Genomic DNA, 22683 nt, shown 5'->3' with positions numbered 1-22683 from the left:
CTAAACACATCACAAATTGAGATAGACCAGGTGCACAACAGAGAGTGCCATGTGCCATAAATGTAGTGAAACAGTGAAGCCTTCTCTCTGTGTTCATGTGTGCACATAGAAGGCTGCCTGTTCATTAACATGGGAAGAGGGTGTCCAGGCAGGAGAAAGAATGTTCCACAGATTCATTTTGTTCTATTTGACTTTTATTCCATGTGTACTTATTATATTTATTATCAAAATCAAATACTTTTTTTAAAGGAGTTGATTTTCTGTCCGGTCTTAAAAAATGTTTTATTCATTCTACAAGACAGAAAACTATTAATATCAGATAGCTCAGTTCAATAAGCAGTGGGTGACAAGCTCTGTTCCACTGTAAGTGATTTTGGACTTTGCGTATCATTCAATAGGGAAGACAGTTCAGGCTCAAGACTATGTGGAGATGAAGTTAGAAAACACAGCCAGGTCAGAGGTCAGGGAGATGAACCTGAAGGAAAATCCAACATTTCATCCCATTTCCACATTATTTTGTTCAGATCTGGAATTGTGAGAACAGCCCTATGAATCCAGTTTGGAATGCATGGAATAGTGGGTGTTAATATAAAACTCTGGTTGGTCATCTGTTCGTTTATTCAGTCATCAAGCACAGCCCTTGTACCTGGGGTTCCCGGTGCTAAGGAACCCTGAGAGAGGAGAGGCAGGAGATGTCTGGGTAAAGCCATTCGATAATTTATTGACCCACCACTTAGAGTGCTCCCTGCATGCCAGATACTTTTCTAGGCACAACCCACGGAAGGCGGATTGGCATCCTGTCCACGTGCTCACAGAGCAGGCAGGAAGAGCAGACATTTACTGAGTGCTTTCCGTGTGCCAGGCACTATGCTAAACATGCTGTAAATATGAACTCCATCCTCATAATCACCCATGACGTGGGTACTGCCATCGGCCCCACTTTACATCTGAAGCACAGGGAGGTCAAGTGACCTCGTACAGTCACTGGGTGAGGTTGAACTCAGTTTCAACCCAGAGCTTTACCAGCATGGCACTTGCCAGAAGGGGTAAGGCTCAGGCAGAGCCTTTACAGGGGCTGAGCAGGAACTTGTCAGTGCACAGAGCAGAGGTAGAGCTTTGCTCTGCAGGAGAAAGGATTGCTTGTGCACAGGTACCTGGGCGGGCGGCCAGCCTTCCTCTTTTCCAGGGAGCAGATATGCTGACCAGTAAAGTCCAAGGCTGATTAAGGGAACCAATTGACAGGTGCAAGAACATACAGTGTGGAATGGTTTCCTCTTTCTTTGTTTTTAGATTTTATTCATTGATTTTTAGAGAGGTGAAGGGAGGGGAGGAGTGGGGAGGAGAGGGGAGGGGAAGGGAGGGGAAGGGAAGGGAAGGGAAGGGAGGGGAGGAAGAGAAATGGAAGAAACCAGAAGCATCAACTCATAGTTGCTCCCTGTGTGTTCATATGTACGCATAGTCAAGGGTTTGGAACCAACCACTGCCGCAGTGGAGAGCGTGGACCTGGAACGCTGAATTCATGGGTTGGAAACCACAGGCTTGCTTGGTCAGGGCACATATGAGAGTTGATGCTTCCTGTTCCACCGCCTCCCCCCACCCCCCGGCCGGTAAAATGAGTAAAATAAAAGAAGACACAGTATGTTATTCAGCCATCTGAAGGATAAGATCAGGGTAGCTGCTACCCCTCTTTCCTTAAACTCTTTTTAAGTTCTTTCAGTCTTTACTGTTGCAGCCAGCGGGAGAGCTCTGAAGGACGGCGTGGGGGTGGGAAAGGAAGCTGAGAAAAGGCAAGTGAAAGATAAGGAGCAGGCACATTAAGAGGCAGCGCTCTCCACCCTTCCAGCCCAGCCTCCAGTCTAGCCTCTCCTCGGACTTCGTCGGGCCCTACCCTGCATGGACCCCATGCCCAACCACAGCCACGGATTCAGCCCGGTGCCCGGGGACGAACACTGCGGCAAACTCAGCCTCTCCACGAAAACCAAGGTCTGTCTTGGCATCACCATTCTTGGTGTCGTGCTGCTGGTGGTCACCGCAGCGGTGGTCCGAGTCCTGTGGCCCCAGGCGCCCAAGCACAAGGAGTGGAAGGGCATGGGGTCTACACCCCATTTTTCCGAGATCGTCCTGGGACGGTGCTACACCTACACTCAAGTCTTGCGCCCGGAACTGAGGTGAGTGGGTGGCGAGGACTCGCTGCTCTGCACGACCCGGTGGGTACAGCGCGCGGTGGGCTCGGCGGGCAGGGCGCGGCGGGGAGCTGTCCGGATTGCCGTAACAAAGCAGGTCCTGTTTCGGGACAGCTGAGAGCCGCTGGGCAGTGCTGGGTTCCCAGTACCGGACTCGCAGTTCGGCGCGGCGGGCAGCGGTGCCCTGGAGCGCGCGGGCCGCTGCCCGCGGGGACCACTTGGTCCAGAAGGCAGCCCTCTGGGCAAAGCTCCTCCTGACCCGCAGCCGCCCTGGGCGCTCACGGCCCCGCTGCGGGAACCAGACTCTCCGCGGCCGCGCGCAGAGATGGGGTGCGGTTTGGTGGAGATTTCTACTTTGCACTGGGTTTCCGTTCACCGTTTCTGACTGAAAGTGCCCCAACGGTTACAGAGGACACCAGCTGAAGTGGTTTGCGGAGCTTGAGGTGGAGGGATGGCGTCAGAGCCAGACCTCTGCACGGAGTTTCACTCTCTAACAGAAAACAGCACCCGACTCCTCCTGCGCCTCGTGAAATGAATGTGGCCAGAAAACTCATTAACCAGACAAAACAAAGCAATAACTGTAACAATTGAGCTGTAACTAACACGGTAGCGGGAATCAGCTTGATGAATCTGTCCAAACCCTGGGAACACCATCCACAGGAGGCTGTGGGATCTTAAGAGATGGTTCCTCCTGCACCCTCCCTGCTGGCTACTCATCTCCGACCCCCACCCCACCCCCACTACCCCAAGGGACCCGCTGTCTTGACTGCCATTCCCAGGGCTTGACTGCAGCTGAGAACACATCTTTGCAGTTGTACATGAAGTAGATCGCGCAGGGAAGGAGAAAGCTGCTTCTTAGGCTGCCGAAGGTCGCAGGAAGAGCCGCGATTTTATGCTGTGAGTTTGAGATTGCACAATTTCGCGCCTAAACACCTGCAGTCCGGGGACTGGGCGCGGTGAGCCGCACCTGCACCCCATTTCCCGCTTCCTGCCTCTATGCTCCCCGCCTCCCCTGGGCTAAAGGTTCGTTTCTGTCAGGTTTGGGTCTCAATTAGCCACGTGGAACTTTAGGTGACCTGGCGCCAGCGGAGTTCCCCTAACAGTTCCTGCAGGAATCTTGACTGATAGCATTCCTCTGCTTGACCACCCGCATCAGGCCTGTTAGCCTTCCCCCACTCACACTTACCTGGACATCCCCTGCTTGGTCATTAGTCACTACCTCAGTACCCACTGAAAGCGATGGCCTCATCCTGAGGAGAGGATTAGATAAAGAAGATGTGGTGCGGATAGACAATGGACTACTACTCAGCCATGAGAAATGATGACATACTGCCATTTATAAACATAATTCCAATTTCTTCTATATTCTAACCCTTAAAAATTTGCTAAGCTCAGTTTTTCACTTCCTACTAAAACGCAGCAAACATGATACACCCGCATGGTAAGAACTTATCTACCTATTTGGGGTTTGGATGTTTTAAAGGAGTTAGTAAAGCTTTTGTTTGCTTGTTTGTTTGTTTGTTTTACAGAGACAGAGAGAGTCAGAGAGAGGGATAGACAGGGACAGACAGACAGGAACGGAGAGATGAGAAGCATCAATCATTAGTTTTTCGTTGCGCATTGCGCCACCTTAGTTGTTCATTGATTGCTTTCTCGTATGTGCCTGACCGCAGGCCTTCAGCAGACTGAGTAACCCCTTGCTTCAGCCAGTGACCTTGGGTCCAAGCTGGTGAGCTTTGCTCAAACCAGATGAGCCCGCGTTCAAGCTGGCAACCTCGGGGTCTCGAACCTGGGTCCTCCCCATCCCAGTCCTACACTCTATCCACTGCACCACCGCCTGCTCAGGCGTAAAGCTTGGTTTTAAGGGACATTTGAAATGAACCCAAGGCATATTGGACTTGGCCAAGACATAGAGATTTAGAATTCCAAAAGGAATGTTTGAGACATAGAGCAAAATCCAGCTGATCAAGTGATCTCATTTTGGGGACTTGTTTTCACATTTTAATACTCTGAGTATAATATTTTAAAGGTACCTTTTAACCCCAGTATAAACATACCAATTTATGGCTGGGAACAGACTTTTGTTTTCTCCAGGTCTAGTCTTCCTCGTTCTTTCCACTCAAGGGACCTTTTCTCCCTCTTCCATATTCCTTCTTCCCCTGTCAGTATCCTCTCTCATTTTTTCTACTTTAAAATTAAAAACTGTTCAATTATGAAAGTATCAAATATGCTAAAATACCTATGGATAATATTACAAATATCTACTTAGTCCTTATGCAGTGTTAACAATTTTTTTCCATATTCTTTACAGATCCTTTTTCCAGTTTTTAAAGAAATAAAATATTACAGAAGAAAATAAAAACATCTCTTCCCTCAATTTCCTTTTCTTCTTTCTCTGAGGCAAACAATGCTATTTGTTTTCCCTGTGTCTTTCCAGAAATGTTCTCTGAATATATACGTTTATATTCACTCCCAACTCACACACACATCCTCTCTTCTGTGTCCCCCCCCCCCATTACCAATGTACCTGGATAATTGGTGTAGTCTCCTTCTAGGTTACATAGTAGTCCATTTTATGGACTTTTTAAAAACCATGTCTAGACTGATAGGGATGGACAATTAGATTGTTTTAAAACATTGGCGGTACATTACAGAACGTGCTTCATTGAAATCCTGTGCGTTTAAGACAGAATCCTGGAAGTGGAATCACTAGTTTAAAGAATATAATCACCATTTTAATTTAGAAAACATAGCCAATTTCTTTGTATGAGATGATTCCCTTCCTGGGGCAATGAGAATTTCTATTTCTCCATAACTTTGCTACATAGGTTGTTTTGAAATTTGGGGGGATTTTTTGACTTTTTTATTTTTGCCAGCATGATAAAAGAAGGTGTTACTGAAGTTGCATTTTAATTTACCTTTATTTTGTGTTTTTCCCTCTAGAATAAATTTTGCTTTTTCCAGTTAGATGCCTGGTAGCCTGCCTGGTGCTTCACAAGCACTTTGTATTTATTGAACAAAAGAATGGAAATATAAAATAAATAAAATTGTGTTTGTTAATATAAATTTACTTTAGAAGCTTATGGTTATAGCAATCATATAGTGTAATAATGGTAAATAAATTTTCATGAATATAAGAAGTTAAGTAAAGGGTTACAAGTGACTGTATAGAATGATTCAGACTTTGACGTTTAATTTCTTTTGCTAACTTGTTTTGCTTTGCAGTTTTAAGATAATTTCCACTCCAATAGATGATAATTAGTAAGGAACGGGCTTGCTTAACATTGTAGGAGAAGATGTGTTCAGGCTTAAAATGGGGATGAGAGGAGGGGCATGAGAATATTATCCAGGATATTGCTTTCTTAGTGATACACTCATTGAGGTATGTTTTTCCCAGGATCTTTCCCCAAAATAAATTTATAAAATACATTATTAAGTGTAAAGGAAAAATCAACAATCTAGGATTCAATAACAAAAAGATAGGCCTTGCATTTGCAAATGAAAACAGCTCCTGACACGACTTCCTTGGTGAGAATTCAGACGGTCAGTTCTCAGTCTTCATATTCCTTGACTAAGCAAGAGCGTCTGACACCATCAATCACGTCTTCCTGCCTAATGTACTTTCTTCACCCGGTGTCCAGCATAACTCAATCTTCTCTGTTCTTGTCCTGTGTCCCTAGAAGTCTCTTTTCAGTCTCTCCTGGTTTCTTCTCCCAGCCGCTTATGTTGGTATCAAGACTTAGTTCTTTGTCATCTTGTTTTCTTGGTCTTTTTGAAGGTTTGGGTAGTTTCATGGCTTTATTTCTCCAGAACATCAGGCTCATATACCCATCTATTTGTTCGACAGCTTCACTTGCATATGTAATAGATGCTTAAAACTCATTGTGTCCCAAACTGAACGCGTGATCAATGCCACCTCCACCTAAAGCCTACTTCATCTAAACAGCAACTCCATCCTTCCGTTGTTTCTGGTCCCCACCCTTGGAATTATCATTGACTCCTTAACATCCAAAATCCAGTCCATTAGGATATTTACAGTGAATCAAGAATCTACCAGTTCTGACCATCGTCACTGCTACCACACTGGTCCGAATGACCATCAGCACCTGCCCAGATGACTGCTCTGCCTGCCCCTGTCGTTTCCCTCTTTCAGACCACACTCAACAAAGCAACCAGAGAAGTCCTTTGTCTTGTCAGTGACTTCCTATACCTCCTGTGACAGAAGTCTCCATGGCTCCACAGTTCACAGTTCACCACGAGTAGAGGACAAGTTCCTTACAGTGGCTTATGAGGTCCTGCTCAGGCTGCCATCCTTATCCTTCTGAGTCCATTTGTTCCCACTCTCCGCCTTGCTCACTCTGTTGCAGCCACACTGGATTCTTTGGCATTCCTTGAACATATTAGACATCATGACTTATGCTATGGCTGTTTCTTCTGGCCAGAATGCTGTTCCCTTAGCTGTCTGTATGACTGAGTCCTGCACTTCCTCCAGTTGTTTACTCAAATGTCATCTACTGTCAACCCTGTTCAATTGTAAACACTGCCACCACCCTCTGGGTTGCTCCTGACACACTTATCCTACTCTATTTTTAATTTTTTTCCCATGGCACTTACATATCTCTAGGGTACTCTATAACTTATTTATTGTTCGCCGGAGTCTGCCTCTGATTGAATGTAAACTCCCACAAGGACGGGATCTTTGCTTGCTTACATGTATATCCTACATGTTTAAAAATGTACCTATCACAATGAATATCTTCCAGTTTAATGAATTGATGAGCTCTAAGCTTTCCTTTGGCCTGAAGAGTCTTCTAATTTGAAGACTGCTGAGAAAATCAGGAGTCTCACTAATCACCTCATCACAAGGTGGCAGTCTTGACCTTCACTGCTGACTCCAGTAACCAAATTTGAGAAATAACTGAATGAACCTGCTTGTTTTCTTTGGGCCAAGACAACCTGTCCTGCAGGACTTGTCAGCAGGAAAATTCACCGAGTGAGTGTAATCACCCTCGAGATCTACGTGCTTTAGAAACAGGACTGAAGGTCTCTGAGCTCTCTCTGGCGAGCAGCCCAGTAATGCTGATGTCGCGTTATTGACGGGACTGAAGTACAATTACTTGTGGGAAGGGTGTAGGTTTGGAGAGAGATGACAGCATGATGTTATGACCCTGACGTAGGCTGATGGCATACAAGATGGGTCTAGCCGCCAAGGATATCTGGTCCTTCACCATTGCCATAGCTGTCACAGCCTAAGGCTTTCTGTCCCATCCCTTCTTACCCCACTCACTGTACCTGTCATCTGGGAAAACCTGTGCCCTGTCCTGGTCTTCAACTTGTCATGTGATGCAGGGAAATGGCCACCCCTCCGGGATCTGAGGTCCTCATTTCTCTGAGGAGCAGCCTGCTGCAAAGGCTGGGGCTTGTCCTGACCCTGATGACTGGACTGTCCCAGTGGAAACCCACGTCGTTGCCCTGAGGGAGTGCTGGGCTTCCGCGCATGTGTTAACACACGTACACAAAGGAAGTTCCACCTGCTGTCTTCTCCAGCACCCTGTACAATCCCCGTTAGTTCCTCCTGGGCTGCCGGCCTTCTAGCCACCAGGAGATGTTTGAAAGGGACCTGCTGTTAGAATTTCCATTTCTGACATGTTTCTTTCACTGTGGGGCCAGTTCAGAATTTTCCAGAGAGATTTTTCAAACACAAATTCAAATGAAGTCAGTTTCATGCTTAAAAGCATCGAATGGCCTCCCATTGTAACTAGAGTAAAATTTGCAATCTTTTCTTTGGTCCAAAAGTTTCAAGTGATCTCCCTCTCGATTCTTCCCTGACTTGACTTCTCAGCACCCCGCCCCACCCTGGTTTCTTTACACCACAGTGATGCCGTTTGTCTCTTATTCCACCAAATCAGCCAGTTCTTCTCTGTCTCAGGGCCTTTGCATGTGCAGTACCCTTGGACTGGAATGCACTTTTCCTCATCATTTAGCTGCAGCTTACACGATCTCTCAGGGAGAGCGCTGCTGACCAGCCTCCCCACAGCGGTCCGTCACACAGCCCTGTCGATTTCCTGCGTACTCACAGTCATCTGTGCTTATTTTGTTAACTTACCAGCTTGTCTCTATTCTATCTATCTCTCTAACCAGAGGATGAGCTCCATGCGGGCAGGGACTTGGTAGGGCAGGAAGGGTAATGCTCACCCATAAGTGTGTTGTACAGATTAGGCGAGATTGTATATAGGGATTACACAGTACTCAGTAAATGCGTCCTACAGGACAGTGTTTGTGGGAGAGGGTAATTATTCTCCAAGGATATGTTTGCAACCTCATTATTCATGATTTATTTTGTTTCTCGTGTTTCATCTCACAGACATAAAGACTGCCACAAGATAGGGGAGGCGTTCATGAATGCATTCCTTTCCAAGGATCCCTGTGGCTCCACGGAACAAGACTACCAGCCGCTGATGGAGCTGACCAATCAAAGCGTTCCCTGCCACAAGGTAACCGGGTCAGGTTCTTGGTTTGTCCACGGAGGCTGGAAGCCAGAGAGAAGCGGTCACAGGACCAAATGTAGACCAGGATGAAGGAAGAGGAGTAGGTGTGGTTGGAGGGGTGAGTCTGTGGGGCAAACAGGAGACCGAGATGTGATTGGGATTTAGGACGGGGGAGTAAGAGAGAGAAACGGGAGCACACAGCAGAGAAGGACTCTTGGTTAAAATCAGGAAAGGCCCTGGCCGGTTGGCTCAGCGGTAGAGCGTCAGCCTGGCGTGCGGGGGACCCGGGTTCGATTCCCGGCCAGGGCACATAGGAGAAGCACCCATTTGCTTCTACACCCCCCTCCCCTCCTTCCTCTCTGTCTCTCTCTTCCCCTCCCGCATCCAAGGCTCCATTGGAGCAAAGATGGCCCGGGCGCTGGGGATGGCTCCTTGGCCTCTGCCCCAGGCACTGGAATGGCTCTGGTCGTGGCAGAGTGACGCCCCGGAGGGGCAGAGCATCGCCCCCTGGTGGGCAGAGCGTCGCCCCTGGTGGGCGTGCCGGGTGCATCCCGGTTGGGTGCATGCGGGAGTCTGTCTGACTGTCTCTCCCCGTTTCCAGCTTCAGAAAAAAAAAAAAATCAGGCAAAACAGGCCCTGGCTGGCTGGTTCAGGGGTAGAGCATCAGCAGCCAGGCATGTGGAAGTTCAGGTTCGATTCCCGGCCAGGGCACTCAGGAGAGGTGCCCATCTGCTTCTCCACCCCTCCCCCTCTCCTTCCTCTCTGTCTCTCTCGTCCCTTCCCACAGCCAAGGATCCATTAAAGCTGTGTTGATCCGGGTGCTGAAGACATCTTTATGGCCTCCACCTCAGGCGCTAGAATGGCTCCAGTTGCAAGGGAGCAATGCCCCAGATGGGCAGAGCATCGCCCCTTGGTGGGCTTGCTGGGTGGATCCTGGTAGGCATGCAGGAATCTGTCTGTCTGCCTGCCACCCACTTTTACTTCAGAAAAAAAAAAAACACCCAAAAAACAAGTCAGGCAAATCAAACTTAACAGGAAACCAATCCAACCCAAACAAATCCAGCCCAACCTCAATAATTACAATGCCCTCCCCTGACCTCCGGTGATACAACAGCAACCACAACCACAATGACACCCGTTTGCATTTGCTGTCCTGTGGGAGAAGCAGGGCAGTGACTCCGTGCCCATCCCACCAGAGAGAAGAGGGCACCCTGGGGAGCTTAGGGGACCAGCACCTCCTCAGGTTGGACCATCCTGAAAGTGACTGGTTAAATGGCACGGGGTTTGGAGCCAGACAGGCCTGGGTTCTAATACACTGATTATACTGGGAGAGTCTGTCCTGGAGTGAATCTTTTCTGAAGTCAGCAAGATAGGGGCAGTGCACCATGCCCCAAGTCACCATCTTCCCACCGGGAGAGAGCTGGGGTTATCGTGGGGCCCCTGCAGGGCGCACAAGCACAGGGCCCTTGGTGAAGAGCCCCGTGTAATAAACACCCGGGCGACAGTGCGAGGGAAGGGCTGAGCCCCACACGGGACCTGGCACTTTACTCGCAGTGTCTCATTGAATCTCCGCATCCCGGGATTTTCCCACAGTTCTTCCTGTTACCATTTTACAGCCGGGACAGTGGGGCTCTGCGATGCCGTGGTTGTCCCAGGTCAGGCAGCTCAAAGCAGTGACACCGGGCTTCATGAGGACACGTGACTCGGGGGCCTGGGCTTCCAACCACAGCACCATGGCCTCTGATTCAAAATGAGAAGGTCCATGGAGCTGAAGGGTGTACTGAAATTTAGCTTTTTGTGCCTTTGCAAAACACCCTGAAAAAAACTCACTGTATTTGCTCTTTTCTTCTTTTTTTTTCATTGAGAAGCGGGAGCCAGAGACAGACTCCTCCTGCATGTGCCTGATCGGGATCCACCAAGCAAGCCCACCAGGGGGCGATGCTCTGCCCATCTGGGGCCTTTGCTCCATTTGCAACCAGAGTAATTTTTTAGCGCCTGAGGTGGAGGCCATGGAGCCATCCTTAGTGCCTGGAGCCAACTTGCTCAAGCCAATCAGGCCATGGCTGTGGGAGGAAAGAGAGAGAGAAAGAGAGAGAGAGAAAGGAGAGGAGTGGAGAAGCAGATGGGTGCTTCTCTTGTGTGCCCTGATCAAGAATTGAGCCTGGGACTTTCACACACCAGGCGGATGCTATGTCACTGAACCAACCGACCAGGACCTCATTTTCTTTCCTTTTTCTTTCTTTTCTTTTCTTTCTTTCTCTCTCTCTCTCTCTCTTTCCTTTCTTTCTTTCTTTCTTTCTTTCTTTCTTTCTTTCTTTCTTTCTTTCTTTCTTTCTTTCTTTCTTTCTTTTCTTTCTTTCTTTCCTCCCTCTCTCCTATTTCTTTCTTTCCTCCCTCCCTCCCTCCCTTCCTCCCTTCCTTCCTTCTTCCCTTTCTTTTCTTACTTCTTTCCTCCCTCCCTCCCTCCCTCCCTCCCTCCCTCCCTTCCTCCCTCCCTTCCTTCTTTCCTTTCTTTTCTTCCTTCTTTCCTCCCTCCCTCCCTCCCTTCCTCCCTCCCTTCCTTCTTTCCTTTCTTTTCTTCCTTCTTTCCTCCCTCCCTCCCTTCCTCCCTCCCTTCCTCCCTCCCTTCCTTCTTTCCTTTCTTTTCTTCCTTCTTCCCTCCCTCCCTCCCTCCCTCCCTTCCTCCCTTCCTTCCTTCTTTCCTTTCTTTTCTTCCTTCTTCCCTCCCTCCCTCCCTCCCTCCGTCCCTCCCTCTTTCTTTCTTTTTTTTTTTTGCATTTTTCTGAAGCTGGAAACAGGGAGAGACAGTCAGACAGACTCCCGCATGCGCCCGACCGGGATCCACCCGGCACGCCCACCAGGGGCAACGCTCTGCCCACCAGGGGGCGATGCTCTGCCCATCCTGGGCGTCGCCATGTTGCGACCAGAGCCACTCTAGCACCTGAGGCAGAGGCCACAGAGCCATCCCCAGCGCCCGGGCCATTTTTGCTCCAATGGAGCCTTGGATGCGGGAGGGGAAGAGAAAGACAGAGAGGAAGGTGCGGCGGAGGGGTGGAGAAGCAAATGGGCGCTTCTCCTGTGTGCCCTGGCCAGGAATCGAACCCCAGTCCTCCACACGCTAGGCCGACGCTCTACCGCTGAGCCAACCAGCCAGGGTGCCCCTCTTTCTTTCCTTATTTTTTTTGTGGGGATATGGGAATTTTGGAAAAGGAAGCAGGGGCTATGGAGCTCTCTTTAAAACAGAGCACTTCTCCAAAAAAAGACGTAGCATGTAGACAAAATTATTTTGCAAATAACTTTAGACATTTTTTGACTTCCTAATGCCTCCTCCAGATGTGTTCCAATTCTGCGTTTATTAAAACATTTTGATCTGTAGCTTTCAGAGTTTTTTTATTTTTCTGCCACCCATAATAATAAGCTCATTTTACATTGTGACCTAGAACACACACACACCCCCCCCAACCATGCACTCAACAACACTCACTCCGACTATATGTGACTTACTCTGTTATCTGTTTGTCTTTCATTTAGAAGATGTGGATGTTTTCCCAGGTTACTAAGTTGATCTCAATAACAGCTTGTGTTTATTTGTTCTTAGACTGTCTTGTGGAGCAAATCCAGCGAGCTGGCACATCAGTACACAGGGATCCTGAGGGACATGTTCACACTGGAGGACACGCTGCTGGGGTACATCGCTGAAGGCCTCACGTGGTGCGGGGACAAGGTCTCCTCTGGTGAGGACCTGGGCCCGATGGGACTGTCCATCAATGTGCGGGATGAAGGGGCTCTGAGCTCGCCCAGGGGCCCAGAAAGATCAGTGTGGAGGACAGAGCCCCTGTACCCACCTGACGCCACCTATTCTTAGACCAGCTCATGTGCACACCTTTTGTCTCACATTTTACCACACCTCTGTGCCTTTGCACACGCACTCTCTGCATGGAGCACCTTCCTCTGTCTCTGTCTGCAGGCTCTTCTTCATCCTTCAAAATCAAGTTCAACGTCCACCTTCCCAGTGGTGCTGCCAGCGCCCCAGCCCCAGCTGATCTGTCTCCGGTTTATTCTATTCATTGAATGCGGGTCTCTGAATGCGGGGCTTCTAATTGATCTCTTTATCCCAGAACTTAACACTCAGGTGTTTGGGCAGTCAAATGCAGTGAGTGGAGAAAATAAGGCATAGGTATATGCATATGCAATGAAGACCATTCAGCCTTAAAAGAAATGCAATCCTGTTATTTCCAAAGACACAGATGGATAGGAGGGGCATTTTGCTGAGTGAAATCAGCCAGACAGAGAAAGAAAATACTGCACAATGTCACTTATATGTGAAATTTAAAAATGTAAAATGAAATAAATAAACTCATAGAGAGAAAGTAGGAAAGAGTTTGCCAGGCGCAGGGGTGGGTGAGACAGGGCCAGGCTGTAGGGCACACACTTTCACTGAGAAGATGACTGAGGTCTGAGCTTGTGCACAGCGCGGTAACTGTAGCGGACGCACGGTAAGAGCGTGACGGGAATGTTCTGAGAGTGGGACCCGTGTGCTCTCTCACAGACACGCGCACACGCACACAAGAGAAATCTGTGAGGTGGTGGGTGTGCTAATTAACTGCACATGGGGAAAACTTTTTACAGCGAATATATGTACATCAAATCATCACATTGTGCATCTTAAATATTTTACAATCTCATTTGCCAATGATATGTCAAAAATAACTAAAAACTGTTCGTTAAGGCAGTGTCCCTGAGAGAAGTGACATGGAAATTAGGCACAGGCATGCATGCACTGTGCTGCTGTGTCTCACGGGGCCTGAGCCTGTCTTGATGGGAGGGTGTGGAGACTCTGAGCCCTCTGAGCCCACCGTGTGGGGCTGAGGGAGGAGGGGGAGCCGTTAACAGGAGAGAGGTAGGATTAGAGGGGCCCAGTGTGGTCTCTGGTTTCTCCTGCACCTGGGATACCTTTGGGGCCCTGTCTGTGTCTGATGAGTTTTCTGCAATTTCCCAGAAATGTGACTCAAAGCTGGTCACAGTGTTCCTGTCTGGGATGTACTGTGAACCAGCGTGTCTAGTCATTGTCCAGGTCCTGAGTGAGAACGGTGCAGAAAGAAGAAATAGCCTCAAAGAGAAAAGGGATGAGATCAGGAGGTCTCTGCACAGCCCATAGCTTGTAAGAGCAAAAGCAAAGTCCCGGGTCTGCTTTATTATATAGTGCAAATAAGGAAGTCTTTGATACAAAGTCACACATCTGAGGCATAAACTGGAATCCTCATAAGAGTGTACCAGTTCCCACCATACAACAGTCAACGGGGTGGGAAGATCTTAGTCTTAAACTAAACCCTAGGTTATAAGGACTTTGTAAGCTCACAGCCTGTCTCCCACAGGGATGTGGAAGACAAGCTAAGAACTTGGATGGGAATCAGAGGGCACTCAGTTAAATTGGGTCAAGACCTCTCCATTCTCCATCCTCCATCTTGGCAGTGATGTCATTGGGAAATGGCTCCACTGTAATTAAATTGTCAGAGAAGAACGGAGCTTAATTACTGCTTTTATTTTCCACTTTGATTATTTTCTATAAACTGTGTCTTTTAGAAATGAACTATGAGTCTTGTCCACACTGGAAGGAAGACTGCAGAACCAATACTCTTTCTGTATTCTGGAACACGGTGTCCAAAAGGGTAAGTACCAAAAGTGACATTCTAGACTTTTGGAGACCAAAGCAACAAGTGGTCATCTAGTCAGTGGTTGGTTTGAACTCTTTCTGGGATTCTACTCTGAGGAATATGTTCCTGAGTACATCCCAGAGTTTTTCACAGAGACTTTTAGGGCAGCATGGAGGGCCCGGCGCTGCGGCTGGAGAATCCTTGCTCTTACCCAGTGTTTGGCTCTGGCGTCCAGGAATCTGCTGCTTGGTTTGCCCTCCGGCCCCGGCGTTGCACAGTCTGTGATTCCTGGAGGAGTCCTAGTAAGCTGCAAGTGCAGCCCACTCCCTGTGAGCAGGCCCGGCCCTCAGGTCTGCTCATGGATTAACATCTTTCATCCTCACAGGCACCCCTGAAGTAGGCACCGTGCTGTCACAGCGATGTCCAGGTGACAGAGCGGGCTGCGGGGAAGTACGCAGCCTGCTGGGTGCGCGCAGTGCACGGCGGTCAGGGAGCCGGTCCCACGCTGTCCCTCAGCAGTCCGCAGTCCCGGCTGGGAAATACTCACCGTCTTCCTTGCCCTCCTCTGTTCCTGACTTCAGTCTTAGCTGCTATTGTGCATTTTAATTTTTCTTATAAGTCACTCTTTTGCATGCAAGTGGACTAGGGAAAGAAAAGAAGAAAAAAGAAATGAAAAGAGGGAAATGAGGGGGGAGGTGAAACTACACTACTTATAATTCTCCAGATTAAATGTAGACACTGAAGAGCAGTGGCAATTGCCCATTTATGACAAGTCCTGGGCCGGGTCTGCACCTACGTCATCCTATTTAGTCCTCACAGTGGGTGCTGACGGAAGGTTGTGAAGAAATGAAGACCCAGAGGTTAAGGGGCTCATCCAGGGTCAGTGGGGTAGGAAGGAGAGAGGGCCCCACCCACCGTAAGGAGACTCAGGAAAACCCTGTAGGGTCAAGGTGGTCGCCTGTGATTGGACGTAAGGAGACCATTCCAACTCGGACAGAGTCTTTAATCACCGTCTGACCCTCAGAGTCCTCATTTGTCACGTGGGGATGAAATTAACACCTGTCCCCTAGGGCTACCTCAAAATTTAAACAAGACACCACTATCATGTTCACTGAGAATGCGTTCCTTTAGCCCAGCGGTTCTCAACCTGTGGGTTACGACCCACAGGTTCGGAACCGCTGCTTTAGCCAATACTTGTTGAGCACCTACTACGCACTGCAAACAATCAGATGGATGGTTTAGTTTTGTTTTTGAGAAAAGTTTCTTGCTCTTTCTGAGAAAAGTGTGTTTTATCACTCTATGATAGGGGTCCCCAAACTACGGCCCGCGGGCCGCATGCGGCCCCCTGAGGCCATTTATCCGGCCCCTACCGCACTTCCAGAAGGGGCACCTCTTTCACTGGTGGTCAGTGAGAGGAGCACATTGACCATCCCATTAGCCAAAAGCAGGCCCATAGTTCCCACTGAAATACTGGTCACTTTGTTGATTTAAATTTACTTGTTCTTTATTTTAAATATTGTATTTGTTCCCGTTTTGTTTTTTTACTTTAAAATAAGATATGTGCATAGGGATTTGTTCATAGTTTTTTTTTATAGTCCGGCCCTCCAACGGTCTGAGGGACAGTGAACTGGCCCCCTGTGCCCTGTGTAAAAAGTTTGGGGACCCCTGCTCTATGATATGTTTTGGGGCAGTGTTGTTGCCTATAGCTTTTAAAGCCGAGCCACATTTTATATGGCAAGCACCTGAGTGTGTCCCCACACTGTCCTGAGTCGTAGGAGCTCAGCGGTGAGGTGACCGCAGGTGCACCCTACCTCTGTGAGCTGCGCCGGACTGGACCTCGGTCTGAGCCAGGAGAAAGCCTCTACCAGGGGAATCCTACCCACCCTCCAGCTTGTGTTGCCCTCTGCTGTGTTCCCTCTATTTCTTCCCTCACCTGCATCACGGAGGGTTTGGGCTTCTTGCTTCCTCTTTCCCGCCCTTCCTCCCTTCACAGGTTTCCAGGGGCGCCCACTCTGCCACGTGTTCGTGTCCAGGCTCCAGGGCTGAGTGGCAGCAGGACACCAGGCTCACTGCCCTCAGGGAGCTCTCGTGTTGGTGGCCACACCCGCAGGAAGCTCATCCTCCCTGTGAGATGGCCGGACAGAGTGAGAAGGGGACCTGGGCTGGTCCCCGAGGACGGGCGTCCTGGCGGAAACATGTAGATTCCGTTGTTCTGTTCACTGTGTCTTCTCCAGCGCCTAGCAAAGGGTCTGGCGGAATGTCTGCTTGCTTAATATTCATTCATTTATTCATTCATTCATTCCCCATTTCTCCTTGTGTCTGTGCAGGCCTCAGTGTCCCTTTCGTGGTGTCCCCATTTCCCTTACCCCTGAATCCTCTGTCCTGCGCCCTACATTAAATGTGCGGTGTCTACAGTTTATGACACTAAACAAGCCCCTTCATCTCCCTCCCCCAGCGATGCTCCTCTTCCTCGTCTGCACGCTGACTTCTGAGTCAGCGGTTGAGTAGCAGTGATGTTGAGCTTCCTTGTGCAGACACAGGGCAGAGCACCTGCTTCTAGAACTCTCCTGTGAAGCGGAGCCTCCAGGGTTTGTGCTGGAAGCTTATCCTCCCGGCGTCCTGAGCTGGAACCACACAGTCTGTCCCCTCCCCCAGCTTGTGCTGAGAGCTGCTTTGGGGGCCGCCGCTGGGGTGTGCCGATGAAGTTTGTGTGCTGACATATTGTGGCCTTTTTCTTTTTGTTTTAAGTTTACAGAAAATGCCCATGGTGTGGTCCAGGTGGTGCTCAATGGGTCCATCAGTAACACCTTTGATAAAAGCAGGTACTGATTTTTTTTGTGTTCTGTTTTCCTCCTATTGCATATTTCATCTACAGAAACAGAATTCTCATGTTTGAGGTCAGTACGGAAAATTTGGGTTAAAAAAGATAGTATTTTTGTATTCTTTGGAGACATTTGTCTTCCTAAGTGAATGTTTTTGTCCGTCTTCTCCGCTGCGTGCAATTCTCTGAGGGTCCTAATGGTGCCCACACTGTGTCCAGCTCCGTCTAGACTTTTCGAGGCCTGGAGGCATTTTCTCAGCTCGGGCATCCAGTACATTCCACACTGGCTCTTTCCTGCCTTTGTTCCGGCTGTCCCCCCATCTGTCCTGCCCCTCCCTCCTGTCTGTACAAATCTTCACCACCCACAAAGGTCTGTCCTTGGACCCCTCTCTCCTCCGTGGACACGTGTGTCCCAGTCCAGTGCTACAGCTGCTATGGGGACATCAGGACCTGTGCTGGCTCTTGACCTTCATTATCTCTTTGCAGGTGTTGTCAGCAATTTAGTTAAAACCAACACCGCAGAGGTCCTCACATATGACATATGTGACTCTAGGCAGGGTATTTAACCTCTCTCTCTCTTTCTCTTTTTAAAGATTTTATTTAGTGATTTTACAGAAAGAGGAGAGAAAGAAGAGGGTGGAGTGAGAAGCATCAACTCATAGTTGTTTCTTGTTAGCTGTTCATTGATTGCTTGCTGTATGTGCCTTGACAGGGCAAACCCATGATTTCAAACTGGTTACTTCAGTGATCCAGGTCGATGCTTTTTCAGGCGGAGCCCTTAACCTCGTTGAGTCCTTTAGTGAGCATGTGCAGGGTAATGAAGGTTAATTGAGATAACATATGAAAAGTGCTGAGCTCTGTGCCTGAGAAAGAGAAAGCGCTCAGTGAGTCTCAGCTATTCTCTCATTTAATCCACACCCTTGGGCACACCAATGCCTTCCGTCTCTGCTGCCTTCTGTGTTCAGTGTTTGCCACGTGGACAACCTATTCTGTTCTTGTTCCTCAATCCTTCCCTGGGTAGGGCAGGACTGGGAGGAAGGAACAGTCCAGGTGCCCCAAATTAAAGTTCCTTTTGTCTTGTTTTAATATCTAACTCTACGAAGAATCACATGTCCTCTTGTCTTCCTCTTTTGACCTCACCCTTGTGGGTTTTGGGGAGAAGGTGGATTTCATAATCTGGTGGGAGGGGCCTAAGTACCTGCTGTGGAGTGACAGGTGTCAGAGACCAATGAGGAAGAGCTCAGTGTGGGGTCAGAGCAGGACACAGGGTCTGTCAGAGTCATGTCCCGCTTGCTGAGCCTGTGGCTCACCTGGCTTGTCCGACTGCAGAGCCTGGCTCAGCGGTGGGTGGGGACCCTGGGGCTGCGATTCCATGAGCCCCCAGCCAATGTCACTGAGCCTGTGGCTCACCTGGCTTGCCCGACTGCAGCGTCTGGCTCAGCGGTGGGTGGGGACCCTGGGGCTGCTATTCCATGAGCCCCCAGGCAATGTCGCTGAGCCTGTGGCTCACCTGGCTTGCCCAACTGCAGAGCCTGGCTCAGCGGTGGGTGGGGACCCTGGGGCTGCTATTCCATGAGCCCCCAGGCAATGTCACTGAGCCTGTGGCTCACCTGGCTTGTCCGACTGCAGAGCCTGGCTCAGCGGTGGGTGGGGACCCTGGGGCTGCTATTCCATGAGCCCCCAGGCAATGTCGCTGAGCCTGTGGGACACCTGGCTTGCCCGACTGCAGAGCCTGGCTCAGCGGTGGGTGCGGACTCTGGGGCTGCTATTTCATGAGCACCCGGCCAATGTTGTTATGTTGGTCCAAGGCCCACTCTTGGACAAACAAGTACTTAAAGGATCAACAACAAAGTACAGATTAAGGGTCTTCTTTTGAGGATCTTATTCAATGAGGGTCATGCTGAATGAGGAGAGGTGGCGTCAGTTCCAGAGGGTGGGTTCTACCAGATGGCACCCTGCCTTTTCAAAAGGGCCGGGGTGCCTGAACGATTTAGTTTGTGGCTGACAATGTTTCTTGTCTCTTCCATCTTAGCATTCTCGGACGTGTGGAAATCCACAACTTGAATCCCCTGAGGGTTCCTGTATTACAAGCCTGGGTGATGCATGACCTTGACGGAGCACACAGGTACGTGTTACCACTGTGCACCATATATTCTTAGGGTCACTGTAGGAGAGTCCACAAGAGAACCCACAATCACAAGAGTGCAGTGAGGAAAGACTGGCTCAGAAAATGAGTGGGCTCTTACTCTACATTCAGCCCTTCCCAATGGCCTCTCAATTGTATTTCCCCATAAGATATCCACCTAGCGCGTACCTTCCACTTCCCTGCTGGCCTGTGAATTCTCAGAAGTGACCTGTGTTTCCCCCTCCCCTTATCCCAGGGCTTAGTGCAAGACCTGCTACCTAGTGAATAGATTGACTCAGAGAATGATCGCATGACCCTGTTATATTAACACCTTTTCCTTTCTTTCCCAGTCACTCCTGCTCAAGTCGCTCCATAAATGATCTGAAATTGATTTTAAACAGAAGGAATATTACATTTACCTGCCAGGATGACTACTGGTAATCGACTTGATTTCCTTTTGTTTTTTTGTTTGTTTGTTTGTTTTTAGAGATAGAAGGGGAGATAGACAGACTCCCACATGTATCCCGATGGGGCTCTACCTGGCAGCTCCATCTGGGGCCAATGCTCGAGTACCGAGCTATTTTCAGTGCCTGAGACTGATGTACTCCAAAGGAACCATCCTCAGTGCCCAGGGATATGCTCAAACCAACTCATCCTCTGGCTGCAAGAGGGGGAGAGGGAGGGAATGGAGAAAGCAAGGGGGTGAGAAACAGATGGTCACTACCTCCATGTGTCCTGACTGGATATCGTACTTGGGACGTTCATATGCTGGGCTCATACTCTATTCACTAAGCCACTGGCCAGGGTCAATTTGTTCTTGAAGAAGAAATAGCCATGTCACCTTCTGCAGCCATTTTCCCGTGGGCCCTGATGGTGATCTGGGATGTGACCTATGGCGATCTCTGTTCCCTCTCCTTCCCACCCACTACCTGACCCAAAGGTGTTCCCAGCCAGTGGCCTTCTGAAGAAAATATGGGGGTCCTTTCTCAGGGTGCTGCTTCTTGGTCATCAGCGACATCCATAGCCCCTATCTCTGCCCTGTTAGAGCCAGACATTCATTTCCATCCCACATCTGAGCATCGGACAGTTCTCCTCAGTATTTACTTCTATGGCTCTGCGGGTCAAATGAAACTACACTGGCCGCCCTTGAAGTCATTCAGTCCTGGGTGCCGGGCTCTTTCTCCATGCTGTACTGCAGGGGAGGAAAACTGAACCATCGATGAATTGGACGTCCTCTTGATATCCGTCTTTGCTTTCTTGTCACAGGCCCATCAAGCTTCTTCAGTGTGTGAAGAGCCCTGAGCATGCGCTCTGCAGTTCTGCAGCGTGAGCCACCTGCATGGAGGTTTCAGATCCTCCAGCCCTCGGCGACCTGGCTGTGATGCAGGGAAGCAGTGGAGGGGACCTGAGGGCCCGGGGGACCCTCCGTCATCATGTCAGCATCGGAAATGGAAGCTTTACCCCCCAGAGTCTTTATAGTATCTCAAGCTACTGGCACAGTTTTTATTTTCATTTCTTAATATTCAAGAAAAGATTATTATCTGACAGAATGGCAATTTTTATTAATTATTTTTTTTTAATTTTGTAAGAGTTGATTTGAGCCAAACTGATGACATGTGCCAGAGAGCCAGATCTTAAATGCTCTCTTACGTTATCTCGTTTTAATGTTCACATACTTCTGTGTTATTTATATGTTGTCAGCACCCTTCCATTGAAGAGTGAGCACATCGAGCTCTCTTATTGGAACAGGCCAGTAAAGAAAGGCAGATGCCCACGGTCTTCAGAAAATGGGACATTTCCAGATGAATCACCACATCTCAGGATACATTTCTGTGCCCTTTCTCCAGATAAGCTATCCTGTTTATCTACTGTGGTTATGGGTCATCTCGGGAAGATACTCTGTAGGGTATAAGTTACCCGTTCACTTGGCAGTTTACCTCTAACCAACATCTCTGTGATGTTGATGTTGCCTGTTGGATTAAATTGAATGCAACTGAATCTAGAATGTGTTTTTTTCTGGATGGCTTCAAAACAGATACATTTGTTCCTCCTCTTCCGCTTGGTCCTGGTCCTGGTGCTCAGTGTCCCACAGAAGGAGGAGGAAGTGAAACTGGTGTCACTCCTGATACTGGCAGTTCAGATTGTCCATTTCTCTTATTCTCTTGGTCAGTCTTGCTCAGGGGTTATCACTCCCGTTTCTGTGTCGAAGAACCATGATGAGGTTAACAGGACGGCACTGGACAGTGGGCATTGAAGGCAGAATTGAATAAGTGGGCGAAGAGCTGCCCAAGGCAGCGGGTCCTCTCCCCCGCCATGGTCAAGTGAGTCGGGCAGCTGGACAGACCATGGACCGGTGTCCTGGGCATGTGTTGTGGGTGGGGGAGGTGGCCCCAAAGAGTCCAAACTTACTGTCTGTGGAAGACCCCAGAATTCTCACTAACTCCTCTTTATCCCTTGAGACATCAATGGAGGATCAGTGCTGTTTGCTTTTTATTGAGAATCACACAACAGGCCTGTTCTGTATTAAGAAACCTCGCCCTGAGCTTTCCTGGAGTCTATGGGATGGCATGGTGAAATGTAGTATACTTAGCAAGGTGCACACATGTGAAATGTTTAAAGTCTTTTTTTTTTTCTTTCCTTGTATTTTTGCGAAGCTGGAAACGGGGAGGCAGTCAGACAGACTCCCGCATGCGCCTGACCAGGATCCACCGGCATGACCACCAGGGGGTGATGCTCTGCCCATCTGGGGCATTGCTCTGCCACAATCAGAGCCATTCTAGTGCCTGAGGCAGAGGCCACAGAGCCATCCTCAGCACCCGGGAAAACTTTGCTCCAGTGGAGCCTTGGCTGTGGGAGGGGAAGAGAGAGACAGAGAGGAAGGAGAGGAGGAGGGGTGTAGAAGCAGATGGGCGCTTCTCCTGTGTGCCCTGGCCGTGAATCGAACCCGAGACTCCTGCATGCCAGGCTGACGCTCTACCACCGAGCCAACTGGCCAGGGCCATGTTTAAAGTCTTGATGCCGAAAGTGGACCTACTCAGAGATACTAACACGCATCTTACCAGGCATTTCACGACTGTGTCCCCCAGTGGGCTCCACTGCAAAGATCAAGCACCACTTGGGCCAGAAATCAATTTTTCTGAGGTAATCAGGAACTTCCAAGTTCTCTGGGAGGCCAGAATAGGTTTGGAAGCCACCCAGTCAAGAACTGCACAAGAAATTACTCCAAAGACTGGTCAGGCAGAGAAGTCTTTCTTGTCCCAAGGACTCTTGGCTGTCACTTGGTCACTGTGAGACGTGGCCACTGCAGTTTCTGGGAATGGAAGTAACAAAGTGGTTGGCGCATGGTTTATGGGAGATGGCACACAAAGCCTGGCACCTGCCCTGGCACCCCGCCCAGGCTCGCGGCTGCACC

The 22683-nt window shown here is 49.2% G+C and overlaps 1 protein-coding gene across 2 annotated transcripts in view; it reads left to right on the top strand.

Annotated features, from left to right (window-relative positions):
- LOC136337601 (ADP-ribosyl cyclase/cyclic ADP-ribose hydrolase 1-like) overlaps positions 1-21284 on the top strand; it is a 135328-nt gene extending 114044 nt beyond the window's left edge. Inside the window, exons 2-9 of one of the 2 annotated variants that reach the window (XM_066279034.1) lie at positions 1733-2168; positions 8548-8677; positions 12270-12405; positions 14255-14340; positions 17074-17147; positions 19179-19271; positions 19622-19708; positions 20538-21284. In XM_066279034.1, the coding sequence (XP_066135131.1) occupies positions 1894-2168; positions 8548-8677; positions 12270-12405; positions 14255-14340; positions 17074-17147; positions 19179-19271; positions 19622-19708; positions 20538-20601 (945 nt within the window). In that variant the 5' untranslated portion in view covers positions 1733-1893 and the 3' untranslated portion in view covers positions 20602-21284. Of the gene's footprint in view, positions 1-1658; positions 2169-8547; positions 8678-12269; positions 12406-14254; positions 14341-17073; positions 17148-19178; positions 19272-19621; positions 19709-20537 lie in introns of those variants that run through there. The other variant, XM_066279033.1, reaches the window with a different exon arrangement.
- Positions 21285-22683: the final 1399 nt, after the last annotated feature.

This window comes from Saccopteryx bilineata, chromosome 5 (genome assembly GCF_036850765.1).
Source record: "Saccopteryx bilineata isolate mSacBil1 chromosome 5, mSacBil1_pri_phased_curated, whole genome shotgun sequence".
Lineage (NCBI taxonomy): Eukaryota > Metazoa > Chordata > Mammalia > Chiroptera > Emballonuridae > Saccopteryx > Saccopteryx bilineata.
Note: the sequence above shows the minus strand (reverse complement) of the source record. Positions and strands in the feature narration are given on the sequence as shown.